This window comes from Rhinoraja longicauda, chromosome 10, assembly GCF_053455715.1.
Source record: "Rhinoraja longicauda isolate Sanriku21f chromosome 10, sRhiLon1.1, whole genome shotgun sequence".
Classification (NCBI taxonomy): domain Eukaryota; kingdom Metazoa; phylum Chordata; class Chondrichthyes; order Rajiformes; family Arhynchobatidae; genus Rhinoraja; species Rhinoraja longicauda.
Genome location: NC_135962.1, coordinates 20,271,385 through 20,294,908, shown reverse-complemented (window position 1 = coordinate 20,294,908; position 23,524 = coordinate 20,271,385). Strand labels below are relative to the sequence as shown.

General features: G+C 43.9%; 1 protein-coding gene across 3 annotated transcripts in view; it reads right to left on the bottom strand.

Moving 5' to 3' along the window:
* Window positions 1-23,524, bottom strand: part of zfyve26 (zinc finger, FYVE domain containing 26) — an 80,338-nt gene that overhangs the window by 27,307 nt on the left and 29,507 nt on the right. For all 3 annotated transcript variants that reach the window (XM_078406341.1, XM_078406342.1, XM_078406343.1), the window contains exons 16-28: window positions 23,154-23,417; window positions 22,554-22,673; window positions 21,467-21,631; window positions 15,059-15,283; window positions 14,724-14,829; window positions 10,586-11,325; window positions 9,348-9,547; window positions 6,995-7,099; window positions 6,083-6,205; window positions 5,204-5,380; window positions 4,068-4,317; window positions 2,435-2,533; window positions 1,656-1,822 (exon numbers count right to left, since the gene is read on the bottom strand). In XM_078406341.1, the coding sequence (XP_078262467.1) occupies window positions 1,656-1,822; window positions 2,435-2,533; window positions 4,068-4,317; window positions 5,204-5,380; window positions 6,083-6,205; window positions 6,995-7,099; window positions 9,348-9,547; window positions 10,586-11,325; window positions 14,724-14,829; window positions 15,059-15,283; window positions 21,467-21,631; window positions 22,554-22,673; window positions 23,154-23,417 (2,741 nt within the window). The remainder of the gene's footprint in view (window positions 1-1,655; window positions 1,823-2,434; window positions 2,534-4,067; window positions 4,318-5,203; window positions 5,381-6,082; window positions 6,206-6,994; window positions 7,100-9,347; window positions 9,548-10,585; window positions 11,326-14,723; window positions 14,830-15,058; window positions 15,284-21,466; window positions 21,632-22,553; window positions 22,674-23,153; window positions 23,418-23,524) is intronic.

Sequence of the window (23,524 nt, the reverse complement as noted above, 5' to 3'; positions counted from 1 at the left end):
CCAGCGAGATCTGTGCCGTTCCTCCACTCTCTTCCCCGGCCCCGTCTCCCTCTAACGCAGCAAAATAAGAACAAACACAAGTGTTGTAGTTGTTGTTCAGAAGCCCCGGGGTGTGCAGCGGCGAGGAGGGAAGTTTCCTTGAGTTTGTTGTTTGCGAGGGGGCGCTGCGATCTCTCACCTTGTCCCGGCTCTGGGTCGGTGGTGATCTGCTCTCCGGTGAACCTTCGTCGGCAGCTTTTGCCTCCAGTCCCCGCAACCGCTGCTGCGGTTCCACGGATCCGGGACAAGTTAAAGGGTCAGGGAAAGTTGAGGAGAACTCGTCACATAAAGCAAAAAAACTTATAAAATCATCGTAGTGTTTACTAATTAACCATATATACACCAAATTAACAGTTTTAAAAACAGTGTTTTCTTACCTATACGGAGAAAAACTGGAAACAACGGATGAAACGATGGTTTGGTTACATGGAGCAGATGAGCTAGCAACAATCCTATGCCCTCGCGATCTATGACCTGCGCATGCTCAGTCGGAATATCGAACTCGCTTCTAGGATCACTCTACAAAAGATGACGTCATTTGCAGGCAAAAAACGTGTGATGTACAAATGAGTATAATTCAAACAACTGGTCTAAGCAATCCCTTTTTCCTTTTGGATATTCAGTGTGCATTTGCAATATAGCTGTTATTTCAAGTATTTGGACATCAGGTTCTGGATCCAGGATGCCCAGTTAAAAGAGGAACCGAGATTAAAATAAAACGAAGCCTCCATCAAAATGCAATCATTGTACAAAGTTGGAAACCACATCAAAACTTGATTACAAGTCAATAATGCAGTTGTACATAACGTTCTACAGAGGGTTTCAGCGGCAGTGAGAAATTGCTTAGTTTTGGATTGTTTTCTCTGCAACCGGAAGTTGAGGGGAGACTTGATAAAAGTATATAAAATTATGAGAGCCAAACATAGGTTGGACAGCCAGAACCTTTTTCCCCAGGGTAGAAATGCTAGAGGACATAGCTACAAGGCCAGAGGGGAAAGATTTAATGGAGACGTACTGGGTTTTTTTTACACAGAGAGTGACGGGGGCCGGAAAGTATTGCTGGGGCGGTGGTGGAGGCAGATACCACAGTGACATTTGAGAGGCTTTTGGATGTGCCTGGATTAGAGAAATATGGATCATGTGCAGGCACTTGAGATCAGTTCAGCTGGGCATCATGTCTGACACAAACATTGTGGGCTGAAGGGCCTGTTCCTGTGTTGTACTGTACTGTTCCATATTCTATGTAATGCTGCTTCTGCAAACACATGCTGAGATTTGTTGTTTTCCCAACATGAAAACAAAGGTGATTGATTCACAGATTCATCCAGAAAAAATGTTTTTGCAAATCATTTGCTGTAGAGTTCATGTTCAATAGCCTGAACCCGTGGGTCAACAAGATAAGCGTTTATATGGTTAATATATTTCCATGAGTATGAAAACATTTTCCCTTATGGAAGATTGCATTTCCTTTGCTTGATAAATCTGTGCTGGAAGTCAACACAAATCATAGTAAAAATTCTAATTCAAATTCAACTCTGACATTTGAGAGAACCTTTCCAAGACAATTTAAATAAAAAGGCTGGAAAATGTTGTGAACTTTACCTATGTTTCCTTACCATGGTAAACCTTTCCTTGCAACAGACCAAGCAAAACATTGCCTTGCTGTCAGGTACCCAGTCTTTCTTTGCAGGTGGGGTTTCTGGAGGAACAAATTCACTGGTCGATTTAGATCTTTGAATGGATTCTTCGTGAGGGTTGGATGGTCCATGAAGAGGGGGATTAACTGGAACAAGAAATATGAAGATTTACAATAAAACAGAAAATTAAGATAATTGATATCCAATGATTGTTCTAATTAAGAGTAAATTCTTTGTTAAACTATCTATTAACTAACATTGAAAATTCTTGGCTATGAACATTTATTAATTCTGTATAAGTATTTATAACAGATCAGTGAAACAAGGCGAGAATGGCAGACACTGGATCACGATTATTTCACTCACAGGATTGGTGTTGAAATCTAGATGAGAAAGTGGAGACACGAGGAACTGCAGGTGCTAATTTACAAAAAAAAGACACAAAGAGTTGGAGTATCTCAGCGGGTCAGGAGCATCTCTGGAGAACGTGGATAGGTGATCTGGGTTGAGACCCTTCTCCAGATATTGTGGTGGTGGGAGGAGGTGAGAAAGCTGGAGAGAGGACTGGCAGGACAAAGCCTGGTGAGCGATAGGTAGATACAAGTGAGTGGGATTTTGATAGGCATATGGTTGGGGACCCAGCAGGATTATGAATTGAATTTAGAATTGCTCTAACTAATTATTGCTACAGATGCATCAGGGACCAAATAACTCTCTGCTGTTGGATATACGTTATGATTTTTTGATATTATTCTCACCTGAAGGTAAGCTTGTCACTTGTTCGATATTTGGCAATACTGCAAGACTCTCTGGTCCTGCACTCTGAGTGAGCAAATCTTGCAGATTAATTACAGAATCTAGTCAGAAGAAATAAAACATCACAACTGGTTTAATGTCATGTGTAAAGTACAAAATTCAAGAGCTCAGTTAAAGCAGTTTCTCTTCAGTTTTCATGGGAATCCTAAATGCAAACACGTCATTAGTCCAGGAGTAGTGATATACTCTTGAACATAAATACTGGGCAGGCTATCTTAATAGCAGGACAATAATAATTAAGTCTAATCACTTTTCACCCGAGTCCAGAAAATTGGTAAAAAAGGCCTGTGATAAACTCCCCCATAGTTGGCTGATCCAGAAGATTAAGATGCACAGGGTTCACAGTGATTTGATTGTACGGATTTAGAACTGACTTACTAATAGAAGAGTAAGTCTATTCTATTCTAAATGTAGATGGACATAAATGTAGATGAGCTGGCGAGTATGTTTGCAAGTGACACCAAGATTACCGTTGTTGTAGTCTACGAGGAAAGCTGTCAAAGTATACGGCAGGATATATATCAGTTACAGAAAAGGTCGGATAAATGGCAGATGGAGCTTAATCCCAGCAAGTGTGAGGTGTTGCACTTTGGGAGATCGAATCAAGAGGAAAGTATAAAGTTAATGGCAAGACTCTTAACAGCATTAATCTTCTTAGTTTAGAGATGGCACAGAAACAGGTCTTTCGGCCCACAGAGTCTGCGCCGACCAATGATGACCCATACACACTGTCTATCCTACACACTGGGGACATTTTACAGAAGCTGATTAACCCACAAGTCTTTGGAATGTGAGAGGAAACTGGAACACCTGGAGAAAACCGATGCAGTCACAGAGAGAACGTGCAAACTCCATACAGACAGCACCCGTAGTCAGGATCGAACCCAGGTCTCTGGCGCTAAGGCAGAAACTCTACCACTGCGCCACCCTCTTCAAATTAAACTGGCATAAGATGTTAATGCTCTGCAAAATCAATGTAGCAGGAAATCCTCATAAATTAATTTATCTAGGCATCTTCACTAATTCAACCTATGACATTAAAAAAAAGATTTGAACCCTATGTGGAGAAATAATGGCAAGTTTTGAATTTTTAAAAATTGAAATAAAACTGAAAAACAACAAGAAAATACTTAGAAATTAATTTAAAAAACACCGATCAAGATGAAAATAGTTCACCAGTTGGCTTTAAAGTAAAGCATACCCGAAAAGCCACAGAATAAGACATTAAAACAGATGTAATACTAGCAAACTGCAGATTTTTTATTTTCAACATAGTTGGAAAACATCAGGAGTGCTTAGCAAGTGGAAATTTACATCCCAGGATTGGACATGTGTGAAAATGAAATGGGACACAAAAAGGAAATTATGTCAAAAATCGGTTTAGTTTGTCAGTGAAAAGCTCTTGTTGCGTGCTATCCACGCATTGCGTGTTCCTGCAACATCGAAAGAGAATTTGTCAATCTTTCCAGCCAAACAGTATCATAATAAAATCTGCAATTTGCAGTGCAGCCATCCTATAAGTACAAAAGTAAATCCTGCTTCACAAAGAAATGAAAACAGAACAAATGTTGTTACCTGATCGTGTTTTCTCTCGTACTGCATACGGAACTTCAAGAGCCTTGGCCGCATATTTGGAAAGAAGGCAATCAATGTCTTCGATGGCAAAACCTGCTTCTTGCCCCACAAGCAATTGATGAAGTGTCTGGGTAGCTACTGAAGCCCAATCCACTTTCATATTCATGAGTAGTTGCTCCAACATCAACAATGGATTTGAGGACAGGTGTGAATAGGCATCATGTGCAGACTCCGGTAATGTTAGTAAAAGCTACGAAAAGGAAAATGCACAAGACAAGCACAGAAAACAATTGCTCCCGAAGGCATCAAAACTGATGAGCAAAACAATAAAATAATTCCACAACGATTTTAAAATTTCAATGATTAATTCAAAGCAAAGCTTGAGTAAGTACGGTTGTTTATCAGTGTCAAAACATTCAAATACACAATATTATTTTGGAATATAGAATATGTTACGATAGTAACTTGAAAAGTTAATATACTTGCGCTATTAATGAAGCCGCCGCCTTAGTATATGAAATCATACGTTATTCTAACATTTCCACTGTTAGAATTTGTTTTCTACACAATAGCTTCTTTATTATCACGTATACCAAGGTAAATACTTTTTATACTTTTTGGCATACTTTGAAATACTTTTTGGCATACAGATCAGCAAGACTATCACTATGCAAATTCTAACATTCATTTTTAACTGAGTTTTAAACATATTTACAGTACATAGCAAAGAGATCATTTCCCTCTGTAGATCCATAACCAAACTAAATGGATCTTTCCAATTGTTAACTACGATGATGTAGAATTATTACTAAAGATAGATACAAAGTGTTGGAGTAACTCAGCGGGCCAGGCAGCATCTCTTGAGAAAAAGGATGGATAGTGTCATCGATCCTTTTCCTCCAGAGATGCTGCCTGACCTTTTGAGTTCCACTAGCACTTTGTGTCTATCCTCGGTATAAACCAGCATCTGCAGTTCCTTTCTACCTAGAATTATTACTATTTTGTTTTGGCTTTTTTCCTGAAGGATTAAAGGATCAATGCAACAGAACTGGAAATTCCAATACTGAGTGATAGTTTATGAAGATAATAAAGGGCAGTTCTGATCAATTTGAGAAACTGGTCCTGCTAATCTTTACCTTGGATCCAATGCGCATTGCTTGAATTTCATGACGTCGTGCAGCAGAGAGACTCTTATGAAAGTGAGTGGTGAGGTAATTGGAAAGAAAATGGCAAGCAGCTAGTCCTGGGTGCTGATCCAGAGCTTGTTCACATATAACTTGGCACATGTCAGGATCACAAATCCCCTGCAGAAGCTAACGGAACAGAAAGAACTAAGTTGATATTCAACACGCATTAAAAATACCAAGCCTGCATGCTGATTACAGGGTCTTAGTAACTAAACTGCATTCATCCATTTTGTATTTCAATTGCTTCTATCTTCAATTCTAACACAATTCAAGAGTACTATGACATATAATTTATTATCTTTTCAATACAATAACAAAATATATCAATATCAATGTATCCGCACGACTTATTAACAAGCTGTTTTGAATTTATAACTTGAGCTTTATAAAAATTGCAATTTTTCTTGTACAGAGCAGAGCAGTTTCCAAAAAGTATATTTTTTAATAATTTTCATCCAGCATCCTCATGAGAGTCAACAAATTATTTTGAAAAATTATATAAGCAAACGTCATCTCCCAACACACTTCTCAAGTAACTATTATTCAACAGAGGCTTGAGATGAGGCATTGTCGGGCTGTTCATCTGTGAAGAACCACACAACTCAGCAGGTAAAGCTGGGATTAAAAGGGGAATGTCATGTTACAGCTCAAGAACAGGACTTAATTCTCCCTATAGGTTTATTACCCATTCTGGACTCCATATCAAATCTAACATTTTCAGATATTGGGGGTTTCCAACATTCACCGTATTTTACTTTGGTAGTGCAAATTCATCATTATCTCTCTTGTAACAGCACAAGGTCATTTTATTTTTAATGTAGCACTTGCCTGGAATGCTCGCTCTCCATCTCCTTGCTCAAGAAGGTGGAGGAGATATTCTTGCCGGAGTTTCACTATGAAGTGCGTTGGAACAGGGTGCAACTGAACCCAAGCCTCGCAAAGCTCAAACTCCTGGAAATAACAATTTATCAACCTCTCAGTGAACAGCATTTAATAAGAGCAGTAAAATGGAGACACCTGAAAGTGCAGATGCCGGGGTCTTGAGCAAACAACAAACTGCTGGAGGGAAAAATCAATAAAAGCAACAACATTTATTTACATAGTGCCTTTGAAATAGTAAACCATCACAAAGCCCTCCACAGGAGTATGATTGAACAAAAATTGACACCAAGACATATCAAGAAATATTGGGCCAGAGAGTTAGGTTTTAAGAAGCAATGTAAAATAGGTAAAAGAGGTAAAGAGATAGAGAGCTAATCCTTGTTCATTTGAAGTAAATATGGTCAAAAAGCCAGTTGTGGAGTGCAGGAGAATCCCTGGGATCTCTTTAAATGGATATACACCAATTTCTCCCTTTTTCCTTTCCCTGTCCCCTTCCACCTCCATTCCTTCCTCTGGTTTCACAACTCAGGCTCTTCCATCAGTATCATACACTTTTTATCTTTCCATCTCTGGCCTTTGTCCAACCATCTGCCAATCAACCCCCCTCTCTCCACCTATCATTTGCCAGACTTTGTCCCAACCCCACCTCTTCCAGCTTGCTCCTGCACAACCACAATCAATCGTAAGAAATGTCCCGATCCAAAACGTCATCTATCCTTGTTCTCCAGAGATGCTGCCTGACCCACTGAGTTACTCCAGCATTTTGCGCCTTTTTTAAAAACAGAACAGTAAAAAATGCGTTAGCAGCAATGATGGTCAAAAAGAAATCGTAAGAACCAAAAAATAATATTTTCTTACCCTGGACTTCAAAATGATGTCCATCACAACATGTGGGTTCTCACTGGATTCAGTCCGTAGTTCTTGCCAACCATGCCAAGGAATTGGAGACCTAAGATTAAGGATCTAACCACAGAAACATTGATTTTAGCATCAAGATTCCCTCTTTTGATTTCCCTACCCTTCGAAAAGTACTGTGTGCACTCACCTGATGTCCTTCATGAATTTATGCACCTCTACAAATTCATTCCTCAATCTTCTATGCTCCAAGGAATAAAGTCCTACCCTGCCCAACCTCTCCCTATAACTCAATCCCTCAAGTCTTGGCAATATCCTCAAATATTTTCTGCACTCTTTCCAACCTAATGGCAACGTTCCTATAGCTGGCTGGGTAAGACGCAAAATGATGGAGTAACTCAGTGGGTCAGGCAGCATCTCGGGAGAGAAGGAATGGGTGATGTTTCGGGTCGAGACCCTTCTCCAGACTGAAGAAGTGTCTCGACCCGAAACATCACCCATTCCTTCTCTCCCGAGATGCTGCCTGACCCGCTGAGTTACTCCAGTATTTTGTGTCCACCTTCGATTTAAACCAGCAACTGCAGTTTTTTTTCCTATAGCTGGGTGATCAAAACTGAACACAATACTTCAAGTACAGCTGTACTAACTTCTTGCGCAACTCAAAATAGCATCCCATCTTCTATACTTAATTCCACGACTAATGAAGTCTAGTGTGCCAAAAGCCGCCTTCACCACTCCTCACTGTTCAACATGAAGTTCTAACCTAGTTTGATTTTCCAAAATTCAACACCTTGCACTTACCTGAATTACACTCCATTTGTCATTTCTCAGCCTACTTACCCAGGTGTCACAATCCCACTGTAATTAGTGATAATTTTCACTGTTTACGATACCACCTGATTTAGCATCATTTGCAAATTTACTAACCATGCTGTATACATTTTCATCCAAATGATTTATACGGCTGACAAACAACAATGGACCCAGCACTGAGCCCTGAAGCACACGATTAGTTACGGGCCTATATTTTAAAAAAACAACCTTCTGCTTTCTACTATCAAATCAATTATCATCCAACTAGCTAGATCTCCCTGAATCCCAAGTCTAACCTTTCAGAGCAGCTTATCATACAAAACCTTATCAAAAATCTTACTGAAGTCCATACAGACAACATCTATCGCCCTGCCCTCATCAATCTTTATGGTTACTTCTTCAAAAATAACGAAATCAAATTCATAAGGCATGATCATCGTGGTTAATGTGATGCATACATTTTAGTCATTTTTTTCTCCAGCTTCTCATTTCTTGGATCAGGCCCAGAGGTTTGCCTCAGTGTCAATGGAATCTCAGTATCACCCCTGCATGCAAGTGTACAGCAAAATCACCGCAAATTGTTTCTCCAGTAAAGGAGACTACATACATTGTGAGCACCAAGTACATACATTAGATTGGAAGAGGTTCAGGTGAATCACAGAATTAGGGTGGCGCAGTGGTGCAACAGTAGAGTTGCTGCCTTACAGCACCAAAGACCCGGGTTCGATCCTGACAATGGGTGCTGTCTGTACAGAGTTTGTACGTTCTCCCTGATAAAAGAGCAGACAATGCAGCATCTGTGGTTGTCTTGGCCTATCAGAGACATTCTCTTCGTCTGATCTATCCCTCCCACACCCCCTTTGCTACATATAACCTAACTGTTTCCACATTTCTGATGAAGGATCTTTGATTTGCAACTTAAAACTCTTTTTCCACAGATGCTGCTGAGTAGGCTAATGTTTGTCATTACTCAATTCTGAATGTTTATCCACTCTTCACCCATTTGAGGTTTGCTCACCTTTTCAAATGTGCATTGTGGAGATCCTGGATTTACTGCATTTGTTGGACTTCTTAAAAAAATGTTAGTTCACTATTATTGAAAGTACAAATTAATGTTACTGATGTTTTATCTTACATGCTATAAACATCTCATCCTCTAATAATTTCATTTCAATGTGAATAATGTTGTGGGACATCTGCAAGCATACAAGTATCACAAAACATCACATAAGATTGAAAAATTACAGAACATAGCAATACTTCAAAAACATCAAGTGGCGATAAATGATTTAAAAAATAATTTGCTACACTCACAGTTCCAATAATAAGTAGCTCCTGCTTAAAACATTAATGTATAGCAAATTATCTTTTAAGAATGATTCTGCTGCTAATTAAGGCAGAACCTGATTGCAACATTCATTCGGTGGGGCTGAGACAAGTTCTGTGATCTCACATCATCTAACCAACAATTTCTGGTTATCTTGTATAATCACAAGCTTTTCTTATTAAAATATCAATTTAACCATAACTGGATGCCACATACCTTCTGATAAACTTGAAGTTCCTTTTTCTTTGCAAGCAGATCAGACTTTAATTCTCTTTTGTTCATATTAGGATCACTCAGACAATAAAACAGAATCTCAAGGCATGCATCAAGTGGCCACTTTTCTATGCAGTGAAGAACAAGTTTCGCTCGTAGAGTAGCATTTCTGGTACGGATCAGATATTCCCAACCTTCTTTCTCTGCCAAAGTTACAGAAATTAAGTTAATAATGCTAACCGCTGTGGTAATAATTAAGGCAAAATACAAAAGAGAACCACTTGATTACCAAATAAATAGAAGATTAAATAGATCCAAATCGGGCAGATCAGTAGCGCAGCAGTAGAGTTGCTGCCTTACAGCACCAGAGACCTGGGTTCGATCGTGATTATGGATGCTGTCTGTATGGAGTTTGTACTTCTCCCCGTGACCAGCGGGGATATTCTCCGGGCACTCTGGTTTCCTCCTACACCCCAAAGACATAGTTTTGTAAGCTAATTGGCTTGGTAAAATTGTAAATTGTCCCTAGTGTGCGTAGGATAGTGTTAGTGTGTGAAGGTCGTTGGTCAGCGTGGACTTGATGGGCCGAAGGGCCTGTTTCCACGCTGAATCTCTAAACTAAACAAAACAATAGGCAAGGTTTTTTTCTTAATTTTAAGAATGGCATCAATCTACCAATATAATAGGAAAGTCTTGTTCAACCATGTCATTGCAAACCCCATTAATCACCATATTTTGGACCGTGCTCTTATAAACTATTCTCCACTTCTAAGTAAGAGTTTAAAATTTTAATTAGGCTTAAAAGCTTGAAGACTTCAGTAATAAAATTCTTACAAGATTGGACAGACTAGATGCAGGAAAAATGTTCCCTAAGTTGGGGGAGTCCAGAACCAGGGGGTCACAGTTTAAGAAAAGGGGTAGGCCATTTAGGACTGAGATGAGGGAAAACAACTCCACCCAGAGTTGTGAATCTGTGGAATTCTCTGCCACAGAAGGCAGTGGAGGCCAATTCATTGGATGTTTTCAAGAGAGTTACATCTAGCTCTTAAGGCTAAAGGAAGAAAGGGATATGGGGAAAAGCAGGATCGGGGTACTGATTTTAGATGATCAGCCATGATCATATTGAATGGACCGCCATTCAATATGATCAGCACCGGCTGGCTCGAAGGGCCTAATGACCTACTCCTGCACCTATTTTTCTATGTTTCTAATACTTGATCACAAGAGTTTGGTAATCTTACCTTCTATGACAGCACAACTAAGCAGGACATCTTTTAGCTTCTCAAACTCTTCCGTCTCATCACCATACAATTCAAGAATCTTCAGTGAGCCAAGCCAGCGTCTATCAGACAGGAGCTGTCTGAACACTTCCGTTATGGTGCTCACAGCTATCTCAGAATGAAGGCCTGACAGCAAAAGGGTAATACATGGATTGCCACACAGAGAGTCCACAAGACTGGTGGTTTCTTCTTGGGTTTTCAGGAAAGGCTCAGCCATTGTAGAAAGAAAATGCTCAAGGACTGGAAATCCTTTCATTAACTCCTCGCACTCCTTGCAGATCTGTTCCATGTCCAGGGGTGCCTCCGTGCGGCCACTTAAACGTTCCTTCCACGACAGACTGTGTTTAAGTCCCCTGTGCCCTCGGGTAGCCGTTAAACAGACAAGGACTGCTAGTAACTGTGAACGTGACTTGAGAAAATTCAGAGCAGAAGGAATGAGACAATATGTTCCCAAGGAAGATTCTGATAATTCACTTTCAGGTTTTTCTTCTGCCAAGTCCAATGAGCTTGGGAGGGCGATTCCTAAATCAGGAAGACAATCTTTGGTGTATCCTTCAATCAGTTTACTTATTTCACTGAGAAAAGATGGACAGTGTCCGAGTTTCCTGGTGTTCCACAGTGGAAGACGCTCACAGCAACAGTTGACAATGATCTCTTGTACGTTTAAGTTCAGTTCCTCCTTGTGCAGTAACATGAACAGCCTAATGAGAGAATTGAGATATCTATAATCAAGCTAGGTGAACCCATGCCATTGGAATCTAATATATCAATAGTTTGAGAAATATTCATATTGTAAAATGGTTTGTCAACAATACCTTTGAAGTATTGTTGGCAAACAATACTTTTGAAATGGTACTGGAATTCAGCATACAAGTTCTTTATGGATTTCAATAATAGACAATAGGTGCAGGAGTAGGCCATTTGGCCCTTCGAGCCAGCACCACCATTCAATCAGTACCCCGTTCCTGCCTTCTCCCCTGACTCCGCTATCCTTAAGAGCTCTATCTAGCTCTCTCTTGAAAGCATTCAGGGAATGCAGAGAATTCCACAGATTTACAACTCTCTGATTGAAAAAGTTTTACCTCATCTCCGTTCTAAATGGCCTAACCCTTATTCTTAAACTGTGGCCCCTGGTTCTGGACTCCCCCAACATTGGGAACAATGTTCGCCTCTAACGTGTCCAATCCCTTAATAATCTTATATGTTTCAATAAGATCCCCTCTCATCCTAAATTCCAGTGTATACAAGCCTAGTCGCTCCAGTCTTTCAACAAACGACAGTCCCGCCATTCCGGGAATTAACCTCAATAGCAAGAATATCCTTCCTCAGATTTGGAGACCAAAACTGCACACAGTACTCCAGGTGTGGTCTCACTCCTCTTGTTATGAAGGCCAAGATTCCATTGCCTTTCTTCACTGCCTGCTGTACCTGCATGCTTCCTTTCAGTGACTGATGCACTAGGACACCCAGATCTCATTGTACATCCCCTTTTCCTAATTTGACACCATTCAGATAATAATCTGCCTTCCTATTCTTACCACCAAAGTGGATAACCTCACACTTATCACATTAAACTGCATCTGCCATGCATCCGTCCACTCACACAACCTGTCCAAGTCACCCTGCAACCTCATAGCATCTTCCTCAAAGATCACACTGCCACCCAGCTTTGTGTCATCTGCAAATTTGCTAATGTTACTTTTAATCCCTTCATCCAAGTCATTAATGTATATTGTAAATAGCTGCGGTCCCAGCACCGAGCCTTGTGGTACCCCACTAGTCACTGCCTACCATTCTGAAAGGGACCTATTTATCCCCACTCTTTGCTTTCTGTCTGCCAACCAATTTTCTATCCATGTCAGTACCCTCCCCCCAATACCATGTGCTCCAATTTTGCCCACTAATCTCCTATGTGGGACCTTGTCGAAGGCTTTCTGAAAGTCAAGGTACACTACATCCACCGGTTCTCCCCTGTCCATTTTCCTAGTTACATCCTCAAAAAATTCCAGAAGATTAGTCAAGCATGATTTCCCCTTCGTAAATAATGTTTTAAGATGTAATGAAGTTAAACATTTTTTGGACTTGCATTATAATTCTGAAAACTATCAGCTCTGTGAGAATACACAATTTTTCAGGAGGGGAAGAGGGGCTCTTGTGTAGCGGCAAAGTACAAGGCTGTAGTCAGAGGTGGGGGCCAGCAATAGGGACAGGTGTGCAGTAACATAACTTGTGTGACCTCACCATAACCTTGCACTTCATTAACTGGGAAGAATTATGGAACACTATCCTCAGTTTTGCCTCCATCCTATCTTTGCTTCATAATGATGTGATCCTAATCAATTCTTTCTTGTTCTTACTTGTAGTAGCACAACAAGCGACAATAAATATTCCAGATTGCTGGAATTGGTTAAACACAAAATGTAGCAAATGAAAAACACTTACATGGCACTGTTGACCATAATTATATATCTTAATTAGATTAATTGAAAGTACTGCACTGTATGGACTCGAATTACTACCTTCCAGAAATCCTGCTGGCAACTCTCCAGTGCCATGCTAACAATTTCCATAATCTGGACTATGATCGCAGTGAGGATTAGTGTGAAAAAATACGTACCATTGTCCCAACACATCTTTGAATTTTACCCCTTGGGATTCCCCTTCCCCCTTACCTTCAACAAACTATCCACAAGAGGGAAGATAATGATAAACTGCTCATCCTACACCAGGAACCAAGGACACAGACACCCAAGCCGACAAAGCTGTAGCATCCTTATTGTTTTGATGTGTTTATGCTTTATTCTTAATTGTTAACTGTATGTTTGTGTTGTCATTTGTGAGCGGAGCACCAAGGCACATTCCTTGTATATGCATACTTGGCCAATAAACTTATTCATTCATTCATTCATTATGTATATGTTTATGCATGCTTACAGACCAAGTTCCAAGTCGTGTTGCCAGTCCCATGCCATGGTGTCCACTGTCATAGTGTGATCAGGAAGATATGTGTGGCACAAAATAAAAAGCAAAAATTCATGGCTTACAGATGGATTTTCCTGACAGAGTGGTTAAAGGGGCTTCAACAGGGATATAAGAAAATTCCAGAAAACATTATTAACTGTATTTAGATGTATTTGTTTCTCTTCAATATACTTTATCATCATATTCTGCCACTGAAAACTTTGAGCAACGAAAGAAAATGTTTCAGGAGTATAAATGGCATTGAAACAAAATCTCTCACTTCGTAAAAGCTGGACACATCTTATAGCACAGCACTAAAGAGCTTCACAACAGCAAATCAACTCAGTCAAAAGATTATTTCCAGAATATGGACGTTTCAGTACGTTTCAGTTTGCTCAACTATCCACAAAGAATCCAAAAATATGTTTAAATCATTTTACAGCTTTATCCTCCATTTGCAAAACCTGAAGTTCATATTATAAATTTAGCACAACTACATTTGTCTTTTGTTCCGAATTTATGTTTTGTGACATCACTGCCACATTTCCATTTCAAGTTGATTAATTTTATGTGAAGAAAGGCCGCCTGACCCGCTAAATTACTTCAGCACTTTGTGGTAAATGTTCTGGAAAGGTAAAATGAATCAACTTTACATACCCTGCCTGATTGAAAGATTTAATTTCACAATTTTTTTCAAAGTCAGATGAATAACTCAGACTGCGTTAAGAACATTCATGTCAAGGAGTTTGAAGAACAAAATGTGCATCATAAATGCCACAAGTAATTATTTGCAGATTATCTGTTAATCAGAATCAGTTTGTACACTGTGTGCAAATCAAAAGAGGGCAGCACAGTGACACAGCGGTAGAGTTGCTGCCTTACAATGCCATAGACCTGGGTTTGATCCTGACTACGAGTGCTTGTCTGTAATGGAGTTAGTATGTTCTCCCCTTGACCTGTGTGGGTTTTCTGTGTGGGTGTATGTAGGATAGTGTTAATGTGCAGGGATCGCTGGTCGGCGCAGTGGGCTTTTTGAAGGGCCTGTTTCCACACTCCAAACTAAAACAAACTAAGTGACTAAAACAATTAACAAGATCATTATGATGGAAATTAGAAAAATCATTACAGCTTTACATACCGGTCAGGTGAAGTTGGCTTCTCAAAAAGCAAATGTGCAAAAAGTAGCGATGGAGTCTGCTGCAAAACTATGAAAGGATTTCCTACTTTTATATCTGCAAGTTGATCTGAGATTTAAAAACAAAATCACAATTAAACTACACAATAGCTCAAATTACTCAAGATTAACACAATTTTTGCTACACATATTATTTTTCTCTTTCCTCTCCTCCACCTGTTTGTCAGCTTTATACATTTGACATGATTTTATATAAAGGTCTCACTTTAAAAATTAGAAAGAAATCAATACAATTTTAAATACTTAAAAGATAGGATTAATATACTCATAGGCCTTACCAGTATCTCGGTTCATACTTCGAACAAGCACTGCTGAAAGGGTATTGATATAGTCAAACATGCTTCGCACGTAGTCTGGTCTAATTTGATTCTCCGTCGAAGCTTGGATCTGTCGATCCAAATTCTTCAGCAACTGCTTCATCTGGGAACGAATCGTGTGTCCTTCTGAATCCTGAGATCGAGAACTTGTTTGTTCAAGGCAATTGAGTATGTTCGTTTTTGTCTCTAAGACAGAAAAAATATATATTTTTTAAATTCATAAAATATAAAGCACAGCATGTGTCCTTCAGCATTGTCTACAGAATATGTCAAGAACCTTACAACAGATATCCAATTCCTACAAGGACATTATTTTTTTCCTAAAAAGAGACAAAAAAATGATGGGCATACTGCACTATAACTGGAAATGAAATAACTGGAAATGAATTTAGAGTGTAGGCCAGAACTAGAACTAACAGTTGTTGAAGTGCAAATATCTCCAATCAATATATTCAAAAGGAAAATCATTTATACTAATCTAATTCTAAAAAAAATGTTCCTTAGGTTTTGTTAGTTCCTTAACTTTGCAATGTGTATGTGCTGAGGCAAGGAAGGTCTAGCTACACAAATCTTGAGATGAGGGATAATGGAAGCTGTAAGATGCTGTATTTACCTACATGATGAAAATAATAGATGATTGTCAAAGAGCCATAAAGACCTACAATAAAGGAACAGGCCCTTTGGTCTGCCATGGCGGTGCTGACCACTATTTGGTTCCAAAAGAAATATTCAGTACTATGGACATAAGGAGAGTAGAACAATACGATTTATTCACAAAATGCTGGAGTAACTCAGCAGGTCAGGCAGCATCTCGGGAGAGAAGGAATGGGTGACGTTTCGGGTCGAGACCCTTCTTCAGACTGATGTCGGGGGTGGGACAAAGGAAGGATATAGGTGGAGACAGGAAGATAGAGGGAGATCTGGGAAGGAGGAGGGGAAGGGAGGGACAGAGGAGCTATCTGAAGTTGGAGAAGTCAACGTTCATACCACCGGGCCGCAAACTGCCCAGGCGAAATATGAGGTGCTGCTCCTCCAATTTCCGGCGGGCCTCACTATGGCACTGGAGGAGGCCCATGACAGAGAGGTCAGACTGGGAATGGGAGGGGGAGTTGAAGTGCTGGGCCACCGGGAGATCAGTGGCGTTAATGCGGACCGAGCGCAGGTGTTCAGCGAAGCGATCGCCGAGCCTGCGCTTGGTTTCGCCGATATAGATGAGTTGACATCTAGAGCAGCGGATGCAATAGATGAGGTTGGAGGAGGTGCAGGTGAACCTCTGTCTCACCTGGAAAGAATGTTTGGGTCCTTTGATGGAGTTGAGGGGGGAGGTAAAGGGACAGGTGTTGCATCTCGTGCGGTTGCAAGGGAAAGTGCCCGGGGTTAGGGTGGTTTGGGTAGGAAGGGACGAGTGGACCAGGGAGTTGCGGAGGGAACGGTCTCTGCGGAATGCAGAGAGGGGAGGGGATGGGAAGATATGGCCAGTGGTGGGGTCCTGTTGTAGGTGACGGAAATGTTGGTGGATGATATGTTGGATCCGCTGGCTGCGTCCTTAGCCCCCTATTGTACTCCCTGTACACACATGACTGTAGGGCCAGGTTCAGCTCAAACTCCATCATCAAGTTTGCTGATGACACTGTGGTGGTGGGCCGGATCTCCAACAACGATGAGAAGGCCTACCGGGAGGAGGTGGCTGATCTGGCACTCTGGTGTCAGGACAATAGCCTCCTCTTGAATGTCACTAAAACAAAGGAGCTGATTGTGGACTTCAGAAGGGCTAAACATCCAAGGACGTACACGCCACTGGAGATAAATGGGTCTATTGTGGATAGGGTGAGCAGTTTCAAATACTTGGGAGTCCGCATCGCAGAGGATCTGACGTGGGCAACGCACATTGCCGCACTGGTGGGTAAGGCTAAGCAGCGCCTTTACCACCTTAGACAACTGAGGAAATTCAGAGTGTCGCTGAGGATCCTTCATTGCTTCTACTCTGGGGCTGTAGAGAGCATCCTGTCCGGCAACATTACAGTCTGGTTTGGGAACAGCTCTGCCCAGGACAGGATGGCCCTGCAGAGAGTAGTGCGTTCGGCAGAACGCACCATGGGAACTACACTCGTCCCCCTGCAGGACCTATACATCAGGAGGTGCAGATCCAGAGCAAGCAAGATCATGAGGGACCCCTGCCACCCCAGTAACGGACTGTTCCAGATGCTACGGTCAGGCAAACGCCTCCGCTGTCACGCTGTGAAAACGGAGAGGATGAGACGGAGCTTCTTCCCACAGGCCATCAGGACTGTCAACTTTGATAACCCCAGAGACTAAATTTTTGTCGACACTTTTGGTGCTATGTTTAGTAACTTATTAACTTTATTTATTGTAACTGTAATTATTTTTGTGCACAACCCGCAGGCATTGCCACTTTCATTTCACTGCACATCGAGTATGTGTATGTGACAAATAAATTTGACTTGACTTGACTTGACTTGGTGGGGTGGAAGGTGAGAACGAGGGGGATCCTGTCCTTGTTGCGAGTGGGGGGATGGGGAGCAAGAGCGGAGCTGCGGGATGTAGAAGAGACCCTAGTGAGAGCCTCATCTATAATGGAGGAGGGGAAGCCCCGTTTTCTGAAAAACGAGGACATCTCGGAAGCCCTAGTCTGAAACACCTCATCCCGGGCACAGATGCGGCGTAGACGGAGGAATTGGGAGTAGGGGATAGACTTTTTGCAGGGGACCGGGTGGGAAGAAGTGTAGTCCAGATAGCTGTGCGAGTCGGTGGGCTTGTAATAAATGTCCGTCACTAATTTTTCTCCTGTGATGGAGATGGTGAGGTCCAGAAACGGGAGGGAGATGTCAGAGATAGTCCAGGTATATTTAAGGGCAGGATGGAAATTGGAGGTGAAGTGTATAAAGTCAGTGAGTTCTGCATGGGTGCAAGAGGTAGCACCAATGCAGTCGTCGATGTAGCGGAGGTAGAGTTCGGGGATGGGGCCAGTGTACGTCTGGAACAGGGATTGTTCGACGTACCCGACAAAGAGGCAGGCGTAGCTAGGGCCCATGCGAGTGCCCATAGCTACGCCTCTGGTTTGGAGGAAGTGGGAGGAGTCAAAGGAGAAGTTGTTGAGGGTAAGAACCAGCTCTGCTAGGCGGAGGAGAGTGTTGGTCGATGGGGATTGGCTGGTTCTACGGTCGAGGAAGAAACGGAGGGCTTCGAGACCATCCTTGTGGGGGATGGAAGTGTAGAGTGACTGGACATCCATGGTGAAAATGAGGGAGTGGGGGCCTGGGAACCGGAAGTTATCCAGGAGATGGAGAGCGTGTGAGGTGTCTTGGACGTAGGTGGGGAGGGATTTGACCAGGGGGGATAGGATGGAGTCGAGGTAGGTAGAGATAAGTTCGGTGGGGCATGAGCAGGCAGAGACAATGGGTCTGCCGGGACTATTGTGTTTGTGGATTTTGGGTAGGAGGTAGAATCGGGCCGTGCGGGGCTGGGGAACTATGAGATTGGAGGCACTGAGGGGTAGTTCGCCGGAGTTGGTGAGGTCGGTGATGGTGCTGCTGATGAAGGTCTGGTGTTCATCGGTGGGGTCATGGTCCAGGGATAGGTAGGAAGAGGTGTCTGATAGTTGTCGTCTGGCCTCGGTGCGGTAGAGGTCAGCACGCCAGACTACCACAGCCCCTCCCTTGTCAGCGGGTTTAATTATTAAGTCCGGGTTGTTGCGGAGTGAGTTGAGGGCTGCACGTTCAGGAGGGGAGAGGTTAGAGTTAGTCAGGGGGGTGGAAAATTTGAGGCGGCCGATGTCACGCCGGCAGTTTGAAATAAAAAGTTCTAGTGGGGGTAGTAGGCCATACTGGGGGGTAAAAGTGGAGGGGGTCCGTTGGAGACGGGAGAAGGGGTCATCAGTGCGGGGTCGGGACTCCTTACCATGGTAAAAGGCTCGGAGGCGGAGGCGGCGGAAGAAGAGCTCCACGTCATGGCGGACGCGGAACTCGTTGATGTGGGGGCGGAGGGGAACAAAGGTAAGGCCTCTGCTGAGGACAGACCGTTCGGTGTCTGAAAGGGGGAGGTCAGGGGGGATGGTGAACACCCGGCAATGGTGGGGGTTGGGGTCGGATGGAGGCAGGGGGGCAGGTGGAGGGGATGTATGGTGGGGGGGGTGGTGGGTTAGCTGGGCAGAGGGGGGCATGAGGACCGATGTGGGGAGTACTGGGGGTCGCCTGGCTGGAGGGGGAAGGGGGAGACCCAGTGGAACCCCTGCTGCAGTTACCTGTAGTAGGGGGTGGGCAGTAGGACCCAGCAGTGCTGAGGGGCTCTGCCTGGTGGGGGCTGTGGGCCCAGCGCGGTGTGTGTGGGCCAGGTGGAGCTGCAGCCTGTTGTTGGTCCCGGGGGCCGGGTACAGCGACGGCTGTGACCTGCTGCTGGGCGGTGGAGCGGCGCGGGTCAGCACGGTCGCTGGGGGAGGCCCGCGGGGATCTGGAGTCCGGGTGAGTGACGGTCGGCTCGGTCAGCGGATGGCCGGGGAGGGCGTGGGCGGCGGTGAGGGGGTCGGGAAGGTCGTGGGCGGCAGCGGCGGTGCAGAGGCCTCGCTCGTCGGCGGCAACGGCCCCGGGGAGGCGGTGGAGGTCGGCGGCGGCAGCCTCAGGTGAGCCTCGGCAATCAGCGGCCCCGGGGAGGCGGTGGAGGTCGGCGTCAGCGGCAGCGGCCCCGGGGAGGCGGTGGTCGGCGTCGGCAGCAGCGGCCCCGGGGAGGCGGTGGAGGTCGGCGTCGGCGGCAGCGGCCCCGGGGAGGCGGTGGTCGGCGTCGGCAGCAGCGGCCCCGGGGAGGCGGTGGAGGTCGGCGTCGGCGGCAGCGGCCCAGGGGAGGCGGTGGAGGTCGGCGTCGGCGGCAGCGGCCCAGGGGAGGCGGTGGTCGGCGTCGGCGGCAACGGCCCAGGGGATGCGGTGGTCGGCGTCGGCGGCCCCGGGGAGGCGGTGGGTGGTGATGGCCTCAGGTAGGCCTCGGCAGTCGGCGGCCCCGGGGAGGCGGTGAGGAGCGGTACTGCACCTGGTGGCAGTAATGGCGCCGCGGGCCTCTGCCTCGTGGTGTGCCGGCCGGCAGTGCGGAGCAGCGGTGGAGTTGCGGGCCTGCGGGCGGTCGAGTCGCTGCCGAGGAGTGTCGGTGGAGGCATCCGTCTGGAGGCGGGATAGTTTGCGAGCCTTCGTGGAGTCCAGGTAGGTGAAGAATCGAGTGTTGAGGGCGTGGATCCGGCGTAGGATGAAGTATAGTTGGGGCCCGTTGCAGGTGTGGGTGAATGAGGCCCGGAGCTGTGGGAGAGTCAGAGAGAGGGCCTGCTGGTGCCGGCGCATCCCAGCCAGGGTACAACGCAGGGCACGGAAAGAAAACTGTTCAGAGTAGTGGCAGATGGTCTGTTGGAGACGGTAGTCCGGGTTGGGTCCGAATTGGGAGGTCTGGAAACGGAGCTGGAAACCACGAGGCAGAAGATGGAGGCGCAGGCAAGTCCCAAGGAAGCAGATGTGGCTGTGGTAGCGAGTCTGGGTCAAGATGTGGTCGTAGAGTAGGAGGGCAGGAGAAATCACAGAGGGGGAGCAGCGAGAGAGCATGTTACTGAACTCTCGTCGAAGAGAGGAGGAGAACTTCTTCAAAGTGGACATACCTCGAAGAGAAATCGCAGTGGAGCAACCAGTAGTATAAGAAAATAACTGCAGATGCTGGTACAAATCGATTTATTCACAAAATGCTGGAGTAACTCAGCAGGTCAGGCAGCATCTCGGGAGAGAAGGAATGGGTGACGTTTCGGGTCGAGACCCTTCTTCAGACTGATGTCGGGGGTGGGACAAAGGAAGGATATAGGTGGAGACAGGAAGATAGAGGGAGATCTGGGAAGGAGGAGGGGAAGGGAGGGACAGAGGAGCTATCTGAAGTTGGAGAAGTCAACGTTCATACCACCGGGCCGCAAACTGCCCAGGCGAAATATGAGGTGCTGCTCCTCCAATTTCCGGCGGGCCTCACTATGGCACTGGAGGAGGCCCATGAAGGAGGAGGGGAAGGGAGGGACAGAGGAGCTATCTGAAGTTGGAGAAGTCAACGTTCATACCACCGGGCCGCAAACTGCCCAGGCGAAATATGAGGTGCTGCTCCTCCAATTTCCGGCGGGCCTCACTATGGCACTGGAGGAGGCCCATGAAGGAGGAGGGGAAGGGAGGGACAGAGGAGCTATCTGAAGTTGGAGAAGTCAACGTTCAATTTCCGGCGGGCCTCACAATACAGTCAGTTCCACAAATCTTGCTGGTATACACACCATGAATAACTGCAAGATCATTCTGAATTTCAGAAATCACATAATGGAGTGAGACGGACTCTATTTCTATAACTAACCTGTGGACTTTAAGGCTGTTTGAAGTTTCTGTATCACCTGCTCCAAGCACTCTGAAAGGTTGAGTTGTGAAGTGACGCAGTCTTCAGAAAGTTCAGTGTAACAAGCTAATAGAAGCTCTGTCAAGCTGCAGCTGAGATGTCCGGTAACTCTGTCATCAGCGGACTCTGGCAACACACGAGAACGATGAACTACAACCAAACATTCTTCGCATACAACTTGCACACATATTTAGTGGTGTTGCTGCCTCACAGCTTCAGTGACCAGTGTTCAGTCCTGATCTATGGTGCTGTCACTCACCCAGTAACTGGGTGGGTGTTCTGTTTTCCTCGCACATCTCAAAGATGTGCAGTTGGCAGGTTAAACGGCCATTGTTAGCCGGCCCCTAATGTGTAGGTGAGTGGCACAATCTAGGGGGAGTTGATGCAAGAATAGGTTGCAAGGTAAATCAGCAGGTGAATAGGATTGCTCTATGAGCCAGCATTAACTCGATAGGCCAAAATGGCCTCTGTAACGTCAAATAGACATTCCTTAGCTGAAAAGGTTCCGAGAAAACCATTAAACATAGTTGGAAATTAAAATTAACATTGAAAGCCAGTGTACCTGTTCAATTTTCTCCAATCTAAAGACAAGTTTGTTTCTCTTCTAATATTATTAGTAGCTTTAATCACCTACAATTCTATTAATTTATCCACATCTGTATTTTTGTTTGTATTTTCCCACAAGACTGTAGCTGTCACACTAGGCACCACCAGAATACACCTTACAGATGAGGCAAACATAAATTAACCTAAAAAACATTGTGTTCTTTGTAAAGACAAACAATCAATTTTATACTCTTCATGGATTAAACATTCTTAGCATTTATTGGGGTAAGGGGCGTCGCACATTATATATTTAAGGGCATTCTTACGAATAGAGGATATAAAACTTTGAGTTAGACTCAATGTTAACATTTAACTGGAGTAATTTGAACAACTTCAAAATAGATAATATTGGAGACAAAGATAAAAGGGAAGAAAATTATAGCATATTTCCATAAACTTAAGGAAGGTAACTTAAAGTTAAGAGAAAGGATGGTATCTTTACTGATTTTTGTTGGTCCATGTGAGCTATGAGAAAAGTTCAGGATTTTGCTCATTTGTTGAAGGACTGAAGGAAAACCTCGGATTCCATCGGGATGACGGCCAGCAGAATCAAGTTTTCTACCTGTGGCGCACACAGTATAAGATTATAATCGATCAGGTTCAAAGCTTGATGACTGAATATAGAAACAGTGATATATGAAAACACGATAAATAACTGAATAGCAAAGTGCGGTATGGTCTGAACCGAGTTCACTTTATGTGCATGCGCTTGCATTAATGTGTCCCGAGGGACTGGAGATCAGTCAAGTATATTGCAGATTCCTTCTGAATAGAAGTATGGGCTATTTCGTGCTCTAACACTTTCAACTTGATGCATCTTCATGTATGGAAGGTTCAAAATCAATAGGTAAGATTTTATACATGTTGGAAAAAAACAAAATCAATTTTTTCCATTCAATAGCAGCCTTCCATTGGCACCGTCACAACACCAAGTTTATTCATTAACCAAAACAACATTAAGACCGGTTCAAATTTCCTGCAATATTTAACACCTTGGTTTGTTCACATTCTGTTCTTCAATTAAAAAAAACATTTATCTTGCCTTTTGCCTCAAAGGTTGCCATTAGTCTCCTTTCTGCAGTCTCCAGCAGCTGTTTACAGGTTTTCCATAATTGGCACTGGGTACAAGCAAGATCAAAGACAGCCATTGCAGGAGCACTGAGGTCCTCCAGGACATGATGGAGAGGGTTGGTTGGCTCAATCTGGACCTTACTCTTCCAGAAGTCCTCCAGTAATGCTGAGTTGGCAATCTCAGACGAATTAATCAACTTCTCAACAACATCAGAAATGGAATAAAACACCATTCCTATACAAATAAAAGATATTATCGTGATTATTGGCATCGACCAAAATCCCAGTAATCTAATAGTGTAACATATGTGCAAGAGGAACTGCAGATGCTGGTTTATACCA